Source organism: Trematomus bernacchii, unplaced genomic scaffold (assembly GCF_902827165.1).
Source record: "Trematomus bernacchii unplaced genomic scaffold, fTreBer1.1, whole genome shotgun sequence".
Classification (NCBI taxonomy): Eukaryota; Metazoa; Chordata; class Actinopteri; order Perciformes; family Nototheniidae; genus Trematomus; species Trematomus bernacchii.
Window position 1 is genome coordinate 4246173 of NW_022987573.1, and position 20015 is coordinate 4266187.

At 41.1% G+C, this 20015-nt stretch overlaps 1 protein-coding gene across 3 annotated transcripts in view; it reads right to left on the reverse strand.

The window, feature by feature from the left end:
- Window positions 1-19353, reverse strand: part of scube3 (signal peptide, CUB domain, EGF-like 3) — a 70202-nt gene extending 50849 nt beyond the window's left edge. For all 3 annotated transcript variants that reach the window (XM_034126454.1, XM_034126453.1, XM_034126452.1), the window contains exons 1-2: window positions 18955-19353; window positions 1587-1709 (exon numbers count right to left, since the gene is read on the reverse strand). In XM_034126454.1, coding sequence (XP_033982345.1) covers window positions 1587-1709; window positions 18955-19054 — 223 coding nt within the window. In that variant the 5' untranslated portion in view covers window positions 19055-19353. The remainder of the gene's footprint in view (window positions 1-1586; window positions 1710-18954) is intronic.
- Between the last annotated feature and the right edge of the window lie 662 nt (window positions 19354-20015).

Genomic DNA, 20015 nt, shown 5'->3' on the forward strand with positions numbered 1-20015 from the left:
ATTACGTTTTAGTTTGGTTTACTGACATCAATGTAATATATAATCAAATACAATATATCAGCTTTTCTATAGAAAAACGGAAATATAAGGTCATGGACAAATTTCCATTTCTGTATTTATGGTGTTTTTGCACCAATACACCAACCTAAATTATAAAAGCAAACTCAATAAAGTTAATAGTGAAAACAAATCATTCCCTTGTAATTTATTTCGAAAGGAGTAAGATTAAGCAACTGATTTGCAATCCAATTACCTTCACCTTGAGTGTAATTTTGAGGTTCATTGTCATATTTTGTCAGTTTAAGCACCTCAAAAAAACAGAAATCCTTTTTCCCAGCTGTACACACTGGTAAAACACGGTCTGGTAATTCAAAGAGGGAATGTAGCACAATAAAAACAAAGCCTTTGGAGATAAGATAAGGCAAGGTTGATCTAAATTAAACTACTGAAACATATAACATTATTAGATAACCTTATTTTTGGGAAAAATGGGGAGTGTGGATTTTGTCTTTTTTAACTTACTATACACAAAGAGAATTTTAGGATGGGAGCTTTCTTTAGCAAGAAAGACCTGCAAGAACTGTCCAATTGGGCACCTGACGATTATTAGACATACTTGAACAAATGTTGAATGTATAATTTAACAGCAGACAAATCAAGAGTCCCCTGAAGACAAAATCTTGTGCTCATATGGAATCATAACATATCAGCTGTCACGCCATACAGCATGGAAACATTAGCCTTCCTTTTTTGGATTCCTGCCGCTCTCTTCTCACACAAGTAACAGGTACTGTTCTTCTCAAATCAATCCCCCAGTTACTCAAAGATATTGTTCAGCACATTTTTATGAATGTTACTTTTGAATTGTTCAAGTGGATCGGCCTTGAAGAGAGACGTCAGCTAACCTTCAGTTCTATGGAAACCCGACCTTGCACATATTTTACAATAGATTCAATAAGGACAACTTTTATAACCTCCAGGCAGGGGGCCATGAAAAACACCCTGTCAAGTTAATGAAAGAATAATAATAGTATGGAAAAAAAATGACATAAAATATGGTTTTGTAATAATCCTAATAAAAATGTTGGAATATAATGATCGGGAAGCTGTGGGCACATTGAGAAAGGTTAAAAAAACAGACTTTTGTCTGACAGTCTACAAGGCCTGCCTCTGGCTGTGGAAATATCCCTGACTGCTTGGCAGGGCCCCCGACTGCCGTTTCAGCCACTATCTTAATTCTCTCCTCCAACATGTGTAGGAAATGTACTGCCTCATTTCATCTTGTCACAAAGGAGCACTCTGCACCTGGCTCTCCCCTTCCTCTGTCTGCCGCTCTCCCACTCTCTCTCCAACCTCTTCAGGAGAGTCTTAAAGCTAGTGAGTTATGTTGAGTGAGACAGAAGGTCTTATCAAGCCTGTCACTGGCCCAAGGGCTTACGTTCAGATAGATGAGGCAAATCAACTTGAGAAATGTTCCTTTTACTTTAATGTACTGTAAAAAACCCTTCCTGTGCTCCCACCGACGGGAGAAGAAGTGTGTGCCTCCAACCACAGTAAATTAGTACATTAATCCCTTAAGACTTTACCTTCACAGTGTTTTCCATCCCCTTTATAGCCTGACTTGCAGATACATTTGTATGACTTCAGGGTGTTCTGACAGATTGCATCGATGCTGCAGTTGTCAAGCGCCTCTGCACATTCGTCCACATCTAGAAAAGGAGGAAAGAAGGAGGGGGTGGTTAGTGGATGGAGCAAAGGCTTTCTTGATGAGGGTGACACAAAATCATAGATTTTCTAAATGTAATTCATTATAATGGAATTGGTTGTGCTTCATTCAGCCACTTACCAGATACAAAAACACATTACATGATAACTGAAAACCTTATTAAATGAATGCCTTTTTCAAGAACATTTATTCCAGAGCACTTTTTTACAGTAGAAGCTGCATTACCACCACGCACAAGGGAGGGGATTTCAACATTGAGATTTTTTTTTGCAAGTCATACCATTCTTAGTTTCTTACTCCCAATTTCTAGCATCTCTACACTGAAAACAAAGGCAAATATTCCCCCAAAAAGTACCCTTTAACTGATCAACTGGGCATTTTTCTTTAAAAATGGGGGTCATGAAAAACAAAGGCTTGTGAAAAAAACAAATATCCAACAGGAGCCTTAATAACACATTCATTCAAAACAAATAATACAAAATAAAATAATTGGGGTACCTATGGCTGGTTAAGGTGCCAATTATCAAAATAATTGCCTATTGAAAATCGATTAGTCCACTAATTGTTGCAGCTCTAGTACAATGTTGTTTCAGTACCTGCCTTCAATGGAATACAAATACAAAAGTATACAGGCAAAAGGCCAACGTTAGCACCAACCATCTTAATGTAGCGTGTTAGCATGCTCATTCTGCTAATGAGCGCCAACAGAGAGAACATCTGAGGTTGATGGGGATTCTGCTCGTGATGCAAGTGTTTGGTCAAAAATGTTTTGGACAAATTGAAATATTGATCATCTACTGCAATAATGGTACAACAGGAACATTCACCAAAAGCCACTCTGGATGTTTGAACCATTTTGCAAGGCAATCTTTCCCAAAAGTTGTCAAGATATTTTGATAGAAACAAAAATTTAAATTTCATGCTAACAGTGGGAAACGCACGGAAAAATAAAGAGATCACCAAAGGCAATAGGATTCATCCTCTGCGGACAAATACTGTTGGTACCAAATGTTATGATAATCCATGCATACAAAGATATTTAAGTCTGACCAAAGTGGTGGACCAGACAACAGATGGAGATTACCATCCGTAAAATCATACTGCCAACAAGGTTAAAATCAAACACCATTACAACAAAACCAGAAGCATGTATATGGATCAAAAACACATTTTGAGCATTTAAATCCTATGTACAGTATGAACTTTAACCAAACAGGATGTCCAAGCCTAGACTAGTGAATCACATTTAGGCTTACTTATATCTCAAATCCCAGAATTACAGGTATGGGCAGGTATAAAATAGCTCAGTATAAAAGGTTTGTGTAACGTCTGGATTGAGTTTGAATTGTAAGATAGAGAATGTGAAAAGATAAGAATGGAAATGGATTTAATCGGAAGCAAGATCAGGTTTGCCTCGTGGAGCCCCTAATCCTGCCAAATCCCAGTTAACTAGCCCAGGTGTTTAGGATTACCCCCCTGCACACAGGGGAAGGGCAGCTTAACAAGGTTTACATAGCTTCCAATATCACTCTTATCACAAGCCCTCTGCAGGAGCCGGCTGATCCCACTGGGAAATGACCTGTAACCTAAACCCTGATATTGCCCATATCTGCCTGGAGGACAAAAAGTCTGCTGTGGACAGAAGGACATTGATGGCACCAATTACACCAATTTGAATTGAAATTGAAGGTAATTTCAAAGGTTTAAACACATCACAACAGAAACTTGTTAATGCTGGTATTGCTTTATGAAGAACACAAGGCTACCAAGTCAGATCCATTCTTATCCTGCTATAAGGTGAATTTCACTGAAAAGCTGGCAGAGGTTTCAGTGCTTGAGTAAAAAGTATTTAGTGTCTGAATCAAGATTAGGTTTAACAAGACAAAATAATGCAGCTGGTAGCAGCTCTGTGATGCTGAGCTGTGCTAAATGCTAACAACATGCTAACATGCTCACCATTATTATTTAGAGCCGTAACGAAACTGTTATCCCAGAAATGTCATAATCATATGGACATTTGAAATGAGGAATTTACTAATAGGGTGAATGCGGCTGTGAGGGAGTGTGGTTGTCTGTCAATCTAAGGTTGTGGGTTCCCAGCCGCTGCAGTAAAACCTATCGATGTATCCTAGGGCAAGATACATAACCCTTAATTGCTCCCAATGGCATGGCTAAAGGTGTGTGAGTGCGGGTGAATGTTAGCTTCCTCGAGAAGGTGGCATCTTGTATGGCAGCCATTGCCTCTGTCTGAATGGGTAAATTATTTTGTAATGTTATTATAGTTTTCTTAAAATAGTTCTCTATCTGTGTTTTTAATTTTTGTTCTACTTTTATGTATGCACCATGACATCAAGTCAAATTCCTCGTAAGTGTCAACCTACCTGGTAATAAACCTGTTTCTGATTATGATTATGATTATGACTTGTATTATGTAAAAACGCTTTGACTAGAAACCAGAAATATTACCCTGCTGGTGGCTCTAGAGGAGAAGTCATGTCTCACCATATTCAGTTAAGGTGCTTTCACACCTGTAGTTCCATTAATTCGGTCTGGACCAAGGAGAACAAATATATCTTTCTGCATTTCAGTCCTATTCCAGTTGCTATTCACAACAACTTTTTAAAACAAACCAAGAGAAGTAAACATGAAGATATACAGACTGGTTACTTGCTATTGAACCATGTTGGCGACCTGCATCATCAGGACCAACTTGGGAAAAACTACTTTGATTACTCAGAGAGGTTTTAAGCTCTTTGACGCTACACAAAGAGCTAACGATAGAATAAAATGATATATGACTATGCATATTAGCAATTTGCAAAGAGACTGCATGTTATGAATAATGACTAACAGCTAGAAATGAGACAAAAAAGAACCTGACGCAGTAATGATTTGAGGCTTATCGTAGGATCACTTTCACAAACTTTATAATGAACTTAATGAACTGACAAAGTTGGATATATAGATCAATTATAACATCGTAGATGGCGTTATAAGTTCAGCTTTTTCAAATCCTTTTGTTGAATTGCTTTGAAAGCCCCACTAATGAGAGATTTTACATAAATCCAAAGGAACTATACTAATTGGAAATACATACCTGAGTTTGTTTTAACCGTGCCAAAAAGGTTAGGTGTTCAAGCACCGTTAGATTCATCCTCTGGGGACCATCGGTATCTTCATTTGTCGAATAGTTCAATTTTTTTCTTGCCTAGATTGAAGTGGTGGACATTAGCATCCAAAGACCCACACTAGCTTTTTTTAAAGTACTAGACTATTAGATGTCGAGTCAAGGTTAAAGGTTTGAAAACAGAGTAGCCAGTGGATTTTACCAATTTGGTTCGATTGTTTACATTTCTGATACATTCAGTATGGAATATAGCACCAGGAAAAGTTGTGGCTCCTCTCTTGCCAAGTTTCCACAAAGCCATTAAGGGATGCACGAGCTCCCCGCGCCCTGCATTGATTTATATTATGTGAGAAGCCCGGGTCCGTCCTCTTTGCAAACCATCTTCCAGGATAAGAACAGAAAAGACTGTGTGAAGTATTTTTCAATAGAGGAGGCATTTATCACAAAGAAATATCTGTCCTATTGTGAAATGTCTTGGTGCTGAGTCTCTGTTGTAATTAATATTTATTATGACAGAAACTCAAAGAATCCCTCTTTTCATCTTGTTATTAATGTTTCCATTTGGAGCCAAAGTTCGCATACACACAAAAACACACTCTCAAGCTCACATACACTATTTTAAAAACATGCCTCAAGTCGGAAACTTTAAAGAGTCACATCATAACATATCATCTGAAAGGTTAATGATGAAACTCAAACACAAATATAACAGAAAAACAGTAAATTATATATCTGTCTCCTCAAGTCAAATTAGCATGCAGACTAGTTTAATGCAGTCAGTGCTTCGGGCAACTGTTGTGCGCTAAAGAGGTACCAGATAAGAATCTGTAAGTAACTCTGATGTTATGTTACCGGCATCTCATAATATATTATCTTCACTAAAATGTTTAATGATGACAGAGCAGCTTGCTGTGCATGTAGGGTTTTAAACAAACAAAACGGCAATGATTTAACCAACTGTTCGAAAGCTTCTGCCTCTTTAAAAATCTCCTTACAATCTATAAAAGGATGGCAACTCTGCACTAAAGCTACATCTTTGTGCAAATATAACTTTTACTTAAAGTGGACCTATCATTAGGGATGTCCCGATCCGATCACGTGATCGGGGATCGGAGCCGATCACGTGATTTTCACGTGATCGGGGATCGGGAGAAAAAAATCGGGGATCGGAATTTTTTTTTTTTTTTTTTATAAAATATTTTTATACATTTTATTTAATGTTACAAAACAAAAATGACCATGTTCACGTCTTAAAGTCATCCTGAGGCCTTAGTTTTGGGTTAAAATTACACAACATCATGTATGTGTTGCTTTTTTTGGGCTTGTTTTCATAGACCTGGTTGCTTATTTCTCTCAAATCTGGCAACAGAGTGGGCGCAGTGTCTAATAGTAGCAGTAAGCTAACAAGAGGCTACGTTCAGCTGGTGACTCGGGAGTCGGGACAGAGAAAATGTCAGGAGTTTGGAAGTACTATAAAATTGAAAGCGAAGGCAGTGTAACAGCCAGATGCAATGTTTGCAAGGCGGAGGTTCCGCGTGGTGGAAAGAACAGAGCTACGTTCAACATGACCAATCTAATACAAACACCACCAACAACAACACGACGAGTACACAGCGGCCACTCAGGTAACGGCACTGAAACAACCGACACTTTCAGAGACTTTTAAAAGGAAAGAGAAACTACCCCAGAACAGTGAAAAGGCCAAACAAATAACAGCCAAGATAGCTGAATTCATCGCATTGGATGACCAGCCGTTATCTGTTACCTTTTTTTTTTCCTCTTAATGCATTGCATAAAGATCGGATCGGGAAAAATCGGTATCGGCAGATTGTCAAAATCAAATGATCGGAATCGGATCGGGAGCAAAAAAAGGTGATCGGGACATCCCTACCTATCATGCTATATTTAAATGATATATTGTAGGGCCATACCTATATAAGGTATATTTATACGTTTCTGTTTTCAAAATACCAAACAGATCATGCATTTTAGCCATGCCTCATTTCGCTCTATGTGCTGTTTGCTGTCTACGGGGCTGATTCTGTGAGCTGCAGCTGACCACGCCCCCCTGCAGGAGAGGGGAGCCGTGCTCTGATCAAGTCAAGAGGGGGAGAAAAAAAGATCTCCGTCCTCCGTGTTTTATTATATTATTATAGGCCTATAGAGTCGTTATTCATTTGTTTTAAAGCTCAATAAATAACAAAGAAGACCTTTGACCGGCACTTTTCTAATTTTGTCCGGAAGATTTAAACTTTAACGGACATCTTGACCGGCGAAAGAAACTGAAACTGAAACTCTGCCGCACGGTCCCCTCGTTCCTTGGAAGAGGCGGAGAGGTGGGTGTTTGTCATCTGCTGGTGGACTAACCGGAGAGAATTACAGTGCTTGCCTCGACGGGGAGGGATTGCATTGAATTAAAGCAGCGGGAGCAAACGCTTGCCTCGGGGAGGGAGAAAAAAAGCCACAGCGGAGAATAAACAGAAGGGTAACCATGGTAACTATGGGCGGGAAGTCTTCTTCGCTGCTTTTGTAGCAGACTACAGCGCCACTTACAGGCCTGGCATATGTACTACAGCGTCTCCAGCGCTTTCGAGCGGCAATGGCCGGCCGTGACCCAACCCCACATTCCCCTGATAGGTGGAGAGTTGGCCCAATAGCCATAGCGCCACTTCTGTGACGTCATTGAAGTGTTCAAATCTGGATCAGTTTTTATCAGATCCGTTGCAGCCCCTTTTTTAGAGATTTGGGTATAGAGGAAAATAGAGAGGGTTGTGTTTTCTGACACTTGGTGAGTTCCCTGGAACACCGGGGACACATATTCATGTAGAAAAGACGTACAAAAGTGCATTTTGCATGATAGGTCCCCTTTAATGTAACCTGAGACAGCACCAGCTACTACACTAACTGTATGAGCACATGAAAAATAAATGAAGTCTGTGCAAAGGGTTTGCATAAAGTGAGAAACTCATTAACCAAAATGTGGAAATCGACCAAAACACAAGCATTTTGTGACTTCAACATTCCCATTGCCTTTAGTGTGAATTGCACAAATTGAAATAAAAACACATGAGGACACCCTGGCCCACAAACTACAATAGCCTGTTTTCCTTTTTCAAATCTTCCCATAAAAGTTACTGGGAGTTTTCCAACCGACAAATGAACAACAAAACCAAAATCAGCTGGTTATGTTGGAAACCCAACATGTCTTTGCCGTGGAAATAAACATGTCAGAATCGATAAACCCTTATGTTCCAGAAGAGAATCCTCTGAACACTTTGAGGGGAAAAAAACATGGAGCGTGCTCAGAAAATGATGCTCTGGTAATTGACTCATGCCCGAGATGAAAAGATTGTGTTTTTCATTGAGTTTCTTTCATTCTTTTGTGTTGAGGAATCACAGTTGTTGGGAACAAGTTAAGGCAGTGGAGGATGAAGCCGACGCTTCGAGACAAGGATGAATAAACAACGCCAAAACAACAAAACCAAAGAAGAAAGGGATGTTGGGCAATGCTCAGATGTTTAAACAGTTTCCTTTGGGGAATGTGTCATTTCTAATATTGCTGCTGTTGCTGCCCTCCTTTGGTTCATGCACTTGAGCACATCAAAGCCACAGAAAGCTGGAGTCTGTGTTTAAACCCAGTGACATTCTCAGAGTACTGAGTTTGATGATTTTCTTGGATAAAAAAAAGCTAATATACAATATTGAAACATGTTTTCACTACTCATTTCATGCTCTATTGTCTGCTCAATGAAACTTGCTGTGTGTCAAACTACTAAAAGTATGCTGTCGACTCAGCAAAGCAGACTTTTACTTTTAGTCGGGTATATAAATGTGATTTATTATACCTGTATTACATTTGCTGGATAAAACATCCTTATGTCCTCACAGATGGTTATTAGGAAAGTTACTCTGAAAAGCCATTAGTCCATTTATTCCCTGCATGAAAGTCAGAGCTGCCGGCTAAGGGCTGCTGGCCGTGGAGGTGAGACCCTGTCAGAGGTGCTTTTCCTCCCTGATTTATGAGAAGACCATGGGATAAGCGGTGTATTTAGCTGGGCCGGCTCAAGGGGGTGTTAGCAGAAATAAAACTCAGAGGGTAGAGCGCGAGTGTGTGGGAGAACTGTAGTGCTGAAGGTGTGTAGTTCAAACATAGGGTAATGTTTACTTTGAGTGTTGAGACCCTCGCTGTTTGCTTTGCCCCAAAGCTGCCCCCCTCCAGCCCATCACCTTTCCTTTAGATACAGAAATAGACTGAGTGGAGCTGGGACACCCATAGGTGTAGCTTTACTGGCGCTGCCTGCAATCAACTTTCAAAATAAAAGTAAAAAAATATGGACCAAGTGATGCATTCAGTCAGCGGGAGCAGCAGAGTATTCCGCTGTGTATTCCTGACAGAATGATTTGGTGCAGCTTTTCAACGGTCGCAGTTTCACGTCAGAAACAAAACATTCTTTCTTGACAAAAGCATTTTCAGATGAAATTCATCATTTTCATGAGCTCCTTGTGGGAAAGGCGGAAGGGTGCTGGGTTCAAGTCCATAAAGAGGTGTTCTTAGGATCACAGCGTTTGTCGTACTGCGTATAATTACAAAGGAACAAGTATTGTAATTATCCATCTTAGAACCACACTTACACTATACTTAAGGTTGTGGTTGTGCAGGATGGGGTTAAGGTCAGGATAATTACTTTAGCTACAGAGCAGCAGAGGCTGAATGGCTGATTCTGTTTGAAAGACGGTAACACCTCTTTTTCTACTTACTGCAAATGACCCGTATGATGGAATGATGTTCAACTCACAAACATTTGTTGTAAAGAAAAAGCATAGGGTCTGGAAAAATGGCTAATTTCCTCAGTCTAGCTTTGGGATTGGAATAAATACAGCAAGCAATGTTTTGTACCGCCTGAGAAAAAGGGAAAATTAATATGTCCCTATTAACATTTAAAGATCTCTTTCAGACATGTTTCAAGACCAATACAAATACATTTTCTATAAAATAATGAATATGTTTGATTTGTTGTTTCCACAAATTAGTTTAACTACCTTGTTAAAATTGTTAATATTGTTCACATTACATCTATGCTTCACCCGCATCTGAAAAATCTAGACTCTTTGACTACTTGATACAAGATGTCTCCTGCTTCCCCAAAGTCTTTCCATGATTTGCTTTCAAAATAGTTATTCTAGGTACGTCTTAAACTCAGATTTCACAGAGAAACTTTCCCCCTTCAGCAGAAAGATGTGAAAGCTCTCCCTGCCCATTCCTCATTATGCACAACTCAAAACATAACAAACAATCAGTGTACCACTCTTTTTTAAATGTTGTATACGCTCACCACATCACAGTGATATTAGTTGCCTGAATGTGTGTACACCCAGCGCTATATATGGTAGGCACTAATGAGAGGAAGTGAGTGTGAGGTTGTGGAAAGGACAGGAACTATGGCTGGTTGTTGCAACATTATCACAGCACACTGGAGAAATGTCACTGATTTCCAAAATGTGCAGGGCAGCAGACTGGCCAGTCCCCCCCCCCCCCCCACCCTCCCTCTACCGAAAAATGGTTTTGATGAAATGCAGACGTCAACATTAACACAAAATTTAGCATCTCTCCCCCCTCTTGCCAAGATCCCCTTCAGCTAATGAAGGGACACTCTGTTGGCTGTCCAGCAAACCTCTACAAAGTTGTGAATAAAAATATCAACTGCTTCCATTCGGGATATTTACACTCATCCTTCACACACTCTAAATGTTTAGGAATCATGACCACTGACTGATCCTGTGCTTTCAGAAACTGTGATCACAACTTCAAAACCCCGGGTCCCTCCCTGCTTGTGTCCACCAACCGTGAAGCCTCAGATGAATCTGGGGCCGGAGGGAAAATGCACAAAAACATGAAAGCTGAGTTTAAGGAGAGCAACATCTTGTTAACTTGCTGAAAGACTATCTTTGCGTTTAGCTTGTTTAAAACCAGAGTGTACAAGACTTCCTTTTATTATTTATGTCTATTAACCTTGTGAACCTTGTGATTGTATATTCTTTAAAGGGGCACTCAGTTCACTGATAAGGGACTACTCAGCCTGTGAAGTCAGTAGTCAAATGTAATAGAAGGAGTTTAAAGTTTGAAAAAACTAATGATGTATTCAAATCAAAGGTTGTTGTTGAGTTTCATTATGGGAGATTCTAGTTTCCTCTTTGGCGGTTAATACAGTTATCTTATCAACCCTAACAAATTATAATCTATTCTTTCAATTTCCAGTTGAACAAAATAGGAAATAACTTAAGACAAGGGGAAATGGTGACCATGTATCTTTGTCTTTATTTGTTTAAAGCTTCCAATAACCTGGTCAGCTTCTTAAGTCCAACATTAATTATGTACCCCTTGTTCTACAGTTGACCTATTCTGTAATAACTGATATAATGGATGTGTATTTTGGGTTGGGTTGTCCAACTAACTCAAACCAGCACATACAAATATGTGCTTTCCAACAAAAAGACAGCGACAATGATGAGACAAGTTTTACCTCGTTTCATTTATTAAGCATTTCTCAAACTCTGTGAATAAATAATGTTGATTCTCTTATTTGATCACAGACCAAGCATCTGGTGCTCTGCTTTCCTTTTAGCATGTGTGGCCCTAATACACTATGACTCACAGACCTCCGGACCACCTCCAGAAGAAAAACACTTATTACAGTAATTAAGTGAATCATAGAGTAATACTAAGAGAGCGCAGAGAGGTCGACATGACATGCTCCAAGGGTCTGGGGTCTAATATGTACCACACTGAATAATTGAGCATAACTTGTAACCATTTCCCATGAGGAGTCAAAGTGACAAGAAATTCATTTGTACCTTTCAGGGGATTTTTCAACCTTCGTGGCATGTGTCATCAACTGTTAATGGCCCCATGCAGCTTATTTTATACACGGAAATGGTGGCACTTAGACCAGCTGTATACCTTATATTTATACAAACAGAGCTAACTGACATGACACTCTACCCTCTGCACACAGCAATTACATTCATTGGTGGTTACTTTAACCAGATACAGTACCGACTATAAAGATGGCAACGTAGCAATTACAGCACAAGTGTGATATTTTTAGTTATTTCCTGTCAAACTGGGGCATAAAGTGAATGGTTCTGTGTAAGCTGTGAAGCAGGCATTACAGCTCAGAAATATGAAGTTCAGTGGGCTGGAACTGACTGGATATATGTTTCACTTAAATGCAGTGAGACAGCATAATCACTTATTGCTAACATTTCACTCGTAAAGGCGTATACACTGTTTGATGGCCTCTTCATAACTACTGTATTTCAATCTGACTGGAATGGGTGTCAGAGAAGAAAATGTAAAATCTCAAGGCTTTTTTTAGAGAGGTAAAAAGGTTAGGGCAAGTTAGGGAGAAAACTTTCTGGCAAACTTTTTTCAGATAAATATTTGTCACTGTTTGTCAGTTAACCCAAAGCAAAACATTTTTTTAAATATATACAGTTTATAATAAAATATGAGAAATAAAAGCCTCAAATCTAAAAGTTTGGAACTGGCTAAAGTTTGTCATTTTTGCTTAAAGAAATTAAAGTTAATATTGCTGTTCATTTTCCTGTTGATGGATGATCAATTCATCATAACAGCTCTATACGACCCCAATATGGATATTATTGTTATACTGTAAGTATTATTATTGAAATCTATATAAAAAATGTTTAGCCATAAACATTTCTTGCAATCTATAGACACCTGGCCACTCAGAGTACCCTTTTTAATTATGTGAATGACATAAATGTGCACCTTTTAATATGACAGTACATCGTCAATCATCATTGCTTCTAGAGCTGCAGTTTAAACAAAACGTTATAATTGACTCTTGAAATGGGAATATTTACTTACATTTTTACAGACCAAATGATTAATGAATTAATCAATAACTATACTGCAGATTAATCAATAATAAACATAACCCTAGATGCAGCCCATATGCCTGTATGATCGATTGCATAATGATTTAAAACAAAGAGCCGTGAACAACCAGTGCTTGCCATTAATCAACAGCATAAGCTATTACAGTCTGCAATAAATATATATCTGGAGTTCAGTGGGGGTGATTAAATACTGCAGAGGGTCATGTGTTTTTTCCCATGCCTCTGTCCATTGAGGAAGTCCCATATTCATCGGTGAAGTCATCCGTCTTTCTACCCAGAATGCATTGGCCAGAACCCACCAAATAAATAACTAGGCTTTTTTTTTTCATTTGGATTCCTTGATGTATTGGGTTGGATTTTTCCATTACTAAGCAGAATAAGAGCATTTCCTTTGACTTCCAGCAGTCTCTAAAGCTGGCGCTCACCATCAGGAATGTAAACACACACAGTCTGTAAACAAGGCTCTCTCTGACCCCCAACCCCCCTCCGACAACGCTGACCACCGCAGACCAGCCTAATGACGTCCCTCGCTGACCCCCCCAAACTCTCAAAGAGAGACGCAGCCTCATTATTCAGCAGAGAGGTCACAGGGGGGAGCGGGGAAGAGAGGCCAAAGAGGAGGAAGGATGGTGGGGCGTCAGCTGTGGGATTAGAGAGTTCAGAGCCTGAGGTGACAGTCCCCCTGATATCTCCTCCTGAGTCACAGTACCCCCAATCAGTGAGTAATGTAACAGAAAAACAAATGTGGGCTCTGTGGAGAGGGGGTTAGTTAGAGGATTAATGATCTGAGAGCTGCTGCAGCTGGCTGAGGGACGGCACGGAGGCTCCGCAGCAAGCCATCAGCACTTTTGAAGGGGGCTCTGGAGGTGAGTTTAAGTCTGGGGGGGGGGGGGTTAAAGTGCCATCAACACTGATTCCATCCTCCCCCGAAACCAACAGGGATGTCAGCACAGTGCCGCATCTGCACAGAGAACAAAGGCCACTGACAGGCCGAGAGGGAAAGAGCTGGAGAGAGTTTTTAAAACCACAACTCCACAGTCGGGAGGAGTATCACAGGACTCATTTGGAACATATTGTTCAGATTAAAGCCTCGATAAATAAACAAACTCCACACTAGCTCTGCACTCCTCAGTGTGAGGGTTTGCATGTTTCTCACCACTGGACACTGGTGTTGCATACAAAGCAGTTGTCATGGTGTTTGCAGGAAAAGTTTGGGTGATTTAAACTACTTTTTCTTCTTGTTGCACAGGAAATATACACTGTGTACAGCATTGTCAACCCTGCACCCATTGTAAATGAGCTGACAAATAATGGTCACAGCGGTGTCGCTAGCTGCTGATAAGGTGATTTTCTGCTTGAGAAAGGGAGAAAAGAAGCCATGACAGAAGAATCTGAACAGCTGATGTGTTCCTCTGGGGATCAGGGAATCTGTAATATCTACAGGTGACATTTCAAATTCAGTTTATATGTGCAGACGATGGAAAGCATGTTATAATTGGATGTAAAATGAAGAAAAGCAGAAAATATGATTAGACTACAAAGACTCACACACATGCCGACACAAACTGAAACACTAATCATTCACAGGAAACTCTAAACCAAAAACATAATTGGGAAATTCAGAGTTTGATAAAATGACAATCTTATATCCATACGATAAATATGAAGCTACAGCGAGCAGCCAGTTAGCTTAGCATCAAGACTGGAAATGTGTGATAACACCTAGCCTCAAACACATTGAAATAAAATGCATCTCCCAGCACCTAAAAATAACTTGTTATAGCTTCATTGTTCAATCCATACAGAAACCATAAGGTGTAACGACAATTAACAGTATTGCGAAGGGGGGGTGTTGACTCTTCCTTGACTCAATGCAGTTGCCAGGCAACCAGCAGAGACTCAAGGAAGTAACCGGACTGATTAAACAAACGAGGAATTAGGTGTTAATTAGTGAGCTTCAGGGGTGCTGGAAGATGTATTCAGTAACAATTTGACAGAGCCAGGTTAGCTCCCCCCTCCCTTTCTTGATTTGGTGCTAAAATAAGCTGCTGGTTGTAGCCGTAAATTGAACAATGAGAAAAGTGCTGTCAATCTTTCTACTCAAATAATGGTGTTTCTTACATTTCTTTAAATTGACACATTGTGCATGTGATGCCGATACATTAAGCAGTGAAACTTGCAAAAGAGAGAACTAATAACCTTATATCTCATTTTCTTAAGATACAAAAGACACTCTAGCAAACATGCGGTTTAATACAAGGAAAAGGGGAATAGATGGATTAAATGCTAATCATTTGCAAAGTGCACTTAGAGCTCCTTGTTTAGAGAAGGCTAGAATCCCTGACACTCTGTTGCAGATGAAAATGTCTTTCTTTTTTCATTCCAGCCGTAGACGGGATGAAAGTGAGTGACTGTCCAGAACGAAGGCTCACTGAACCGCCTTGGGTCACAGCTTGCACCAGACAGCTTCGACTTTACATGTGCCGGTAAACATGGCCTTCACTCTGTGTGGAGCTGTAGCCTGCCTGCCCTAAAACTAAACTAAAATGTTTCTATCAAGCTGCAACTTGGCCACACTGAAGAGAAAAATAAAAAAGCACAATAAACCTCGACTGCTCCCTGTTTTTTAAAAGATTCTCTATCTATAATGGTGCCTCATTTTGGGAAGTGAAAGCACTTCTGCCTGCTAAGTGCAATCATTAATATCCAGTCTAAAAATCCCTCATCACAGTCATACCCACACACTTGTCCTCGCAACACACTCATAGATCAAAGTCGTTTTCGTGATTCATACCGCATTGCTCTTGGACAGAATGGTTATCAAGTGTTTTCACCACTCAAGTAATGCCAAGATAATAATCTCTCTGCTCTCTCGGCTGCTCTGTAACAACATGTACAGTAGTACTGGAGCGCTACTTGTCAGGCAGATGCTTTTTGAGTGTGTCTGCTGAGTGGTAGAGTGAAGCTCGATTGATCCCCTCCACCCACTCATCAGCAGGTGACCGAGGGCTACCCCGAGGCTCAACCTGCCACAGACACTCGGATCATAACGAGAACACAACCATCTGTCACTGCTGCAGAGAGAGAAAAGACTGACTTTTTGTAAAGGGCATTTCTAGGTTAGGAGCTCATCTGCTTTAATTGGGTCTACATAGCGAGGTGTAATGAATGGGAGAAATTAAAGGGCGATATGTCACTTTGGCTAAATGATCCGAACAGCAATGTCCTGATCTGCAAAGTCTGTAGCTTCTCAAAGTCACAGACCATCCCGATGAGAGGTTTTTTTTTTCTTCCCTGGCTGACCTGAAAACATCTTCCATTCGCCCGGCTGTTAAAAATGACTTTACCAAAAATTGTGCTCCGGTACCTTGGCAGGCAAATAGGGACTTTTGTGTCTGCTTGTTTTAAAGCACTTCCAGTCTCTGAGGGGATAAGTGTAACTGCTCCACAAATACCACTGCATGAGCCTGTCAGGACTCACAGGTAACGCATAAAATAAAACACACAGCCAGAGAAACAAGAGTGAAGGTGATGAAAAACGAACTCCAAAGTGTTGTCAAAATGTTAAGTGAGATGACTGGCCATGTCCATAGAAGACAGTGCTGTAGACTGTCCACTTTCCTTTGGTTTCTTCTTCGTCTTTCTACTTAACAGCTAACATTCAGAGACATTCAAGGGCATGGGCAGAAATAAAAGCCCTATAATAGTTATTTTATGTTTCTTCAGCTTCGAAAAAACCAACACTCTCTTCTCACTGTCCCAATTACATGTATGCACACACATTTGCAGACACTTCCATGCTTACACAGACCTGAAAAATGTCCTGCCTTCTATCAAGTAACAAAAATCTGCCAGACAGGATCGAGGGAACTGAAGAGGGGGACAGAAGGGAGCTGTGCACGTCTTTTTGGTTTCATTAATATAAATAGCACACAGGCTGACAGCGAGCTTTTTGACACTCTGGGTGTCATGCAGTCGTAGCTTATGGCTGACAGAGAAAAACCACAGCTACTTCATTAAGTGCAAAGGAAAGGAAGCGGGGACAAAGCAAACAAAGCAAGAGTTGGGTGAAAAAGGGAAAGAGTGAGTGTTGGGGGTGGATGGGTTGGTGATGGAAGGGGGGGGGGGGGGGGGGGGTTTCTTCTTCCTTTCCATCTCGCTCATAGTGGGGACTCAGGGCAGCAACTCTAGGTAAGCTTCCCCGTCACTTGGGCCTCATATTGCCAAGGCTGCTGGGTTCCCACAGTGTGTCCGGGCCTGGGTCTGGCCTTCCTCCCCGCTCAGGCAGCCCTGCGTCTTTAGACCCCCAGGCCCCGGAGCAGAGGTTACACCAACATAGCCAGCCCCAGCAGCATGTCAGCCCCACACCAACCGTTGCCTTGGTGCTGCTGCATTAACGAAGAGCTCCTGACTCTGTTCGAGGGAAAGTGATTTGCCATGACGTCTATGGCTCCCCTCTTTCCTTTCCTTCTCTGTTACCCGCTTGTTGCTGGTGCCACACTAAGAAACCTTCTCTCTCCTTGTCTGTCTCGGCTGCCTTAATCTCTCCCGTTTCCCACTGTCTCAATTTTCCCTTCTTTGTCATTCTCTCCACCACATCCTCAAATCTTCCCTCCCGTCATTCCACTGCTCTCTTGCTCTGTTTTTCTTCTTGGAGTAATGACTGATGCCTGAAACTCAGTGCCATGATTAGACTGACGTTGATGAAAGACAAAGACTCCGCAACATCTGCGTTGAACAAATATTGAGATGACAAATTGTGCATTTTCTTAGTCATTGTTCTTCCATCCGTTTCTACGGTTTGCAAAATTGTTCCCAGCTTGCAGACTTGTCAGTACCACAGTTGCCAGCAACATAAAATCACAATATTTATTTTCAGTAAGCACAAAATATGCTCACAAATAACTCAGTCAAACACAGACAATATGTCACTGCAGAGCTGCACTGATAAACACGAACTGGAGGAGAAGCCAACCAAGTGGTCGTTCATGGCGTTTCATTCGGTCACCAACAAACAGGTGCCTGCCATTACAGACCGACACTCACACAGCGGCATTCCACACTACAAGGAAGTGTGTAATCGATGTTGTGGAAAATAAAGTGAGAAAAAAGTAGTTCTAATTGCAAAATGTAAATATTGAGTTTTCCCACAAGTGGGGGCAGACCACCCAGGATGCAAAATAGTCACCCACCCCCTTTCTCTTTTTGCCTTGTCGACCGCCCGAGAGATGTCTTTTTGTGTGTGTGAAACATCACCGACCACAATCAGCACTCACACAGGAACCATGATGTGTCTTTGCATGCAAATACTTCTGGCAGCTCCGTCTTGGCATTTGTATTGTGGGAAAATTAAGTGATGAAAACCCTTGAGAAGAAAGGTTGAGCCGATCACAGATTGAGTGTGTAACACCGTGTCTTTCTTTCTGTAAGGTGCCAGGGTTTTTGATTCAGGCAGCCCTTGTCTAGTCTGAATAATTTCTCACAGGAGAAGAGAGCAAGAGGGCAGCTGTGGGGGGGGGTGGGGGGGGGGGGGGGGGGGGGGGGGGGGGGGGGGGGGGGGGGGGGGGGGGGGGGGCAGGCCGGCACTATAGCTGCAGTGTCTGACAGACAGAGACTCCTCCATGTGTGCGTTACAGGACGGTGTCAAATACTTGTCTGGACTGTGACAAATACCTCCTGCTATTCTCACTACAATTACCTGCAGGATTAGCTATGAAACATAACTGTTCACACTGCTTGCTCTTTGAAGATCAAAGACAGCTGCTTTTTTCTTATGACAACAGAAAACACTCAGTGAAACTTAATTGAAGCCTTTTTATGTTTCCTTTCATCAAGACTGCATAAATACAAATCAACTGACACAACATAAAAAAGCAATTGAGTGATTGCATAATGAGTCAGTGGATCAACAGAAGGCGCCTGCTTGAATTAAACAGAGTATTTGATGGATCAAAAGCTCTAAAAACTTTACTTTGTACTCTCTACATTTTCAAATATTCTGCTTTTTACTTGTTTTAATACAGCTTAATTTAAGTTCTATTTATTTAGACAGCTGATCAATGGCTTTCCAAAAAATATCTAAGAAATCTATCAATTGGGCTACAAGCAGTTTGGCAGAACAGCACATTCCCAGCCATCAGTAGTTATAAATTAAGCTATTTTTTTCATGAAAACGTACCTTGAGTGGATTTACTTCCTGAAGCTGACTGTTGGACAAAGGCGACCAGGCAGAAACCTACAAATCCAAGGCTTGCGCGTCTCAAAGCGTGCATATACATGTTAACTTTCACTAGAGTTGAACACGAGCACTTTCTAAGGTCTACGATGCGCAAGAGCACATAGGCTGTGCGGTATAAAGGTCTCTTGTTATTCCCTCTGAGGAGCCGCTGATAGGACACTGTGCGATCCCGTTCCTCTTTGCGCTGCTTATTTCGGTTTCAAGTGATCGGCGAGGACAGCCCGACAACGAGGAGCGGAGGAAGGCTTTTCTGTTATCATGTTTCGAGCCAGACCAATGTCAATTTAAGAAAGGGGGAGTGAGAGAGAAAGAGAGAGAGCGGGAGAGAGAGAGAGGGAGGAAAAGGGAGAGGGAGAGATGGAGTGGAGCGGAGCGGAGGGGTCTGAAGGGGGAGGAGAGAAGAAGCGCTCCGGACTCCTCTGCTGCTCCTTATCTTCTCACACTAACTGTTTCCCTTATGTGTTTGTTCTGCAGGGATTTACACAAAGGTACCAGTGAAAGTAGACCTGGGCTACCACGTGCACCGGAGCCGGGTTTGTGAGGTCACCTGGCCGGTGTCACCTGCGCAAAAACAGTGTCCCGTCGGCGTAAAAGCTTGGCTGAAAGGGTGCCAGAGGGCGGATGGATTTATAAATGACTTGGATGGGAAAAGTAATAGCTTGGAGATTGCATTTTGTTCTTAAGCTACAGCTCATTCAGCAACCAATAAGCACCAATTTTCCTCGGGTCGTGGGTTCAGTGTTGAAGTGTGATGTCTGCTATCTGAATGTGCTCATTAAAACAGTTAGTCAACAACAAATCTTGACATTTAGAAAAAGGCCAATCAAGCCCCAAATATTAAAGGACGTAAACGTATTGAATTCAAGGGGGGAAATATGATTACATTAATCTTTCTCCTCCATGCTTACTGAATTGATTTAAAAGTTCAACTAGAGCTAAGCACTAAATTGTAAAACTTATTTAAAACTGGAAGATGAAAACATTTCCCAAGTTTCTGCATG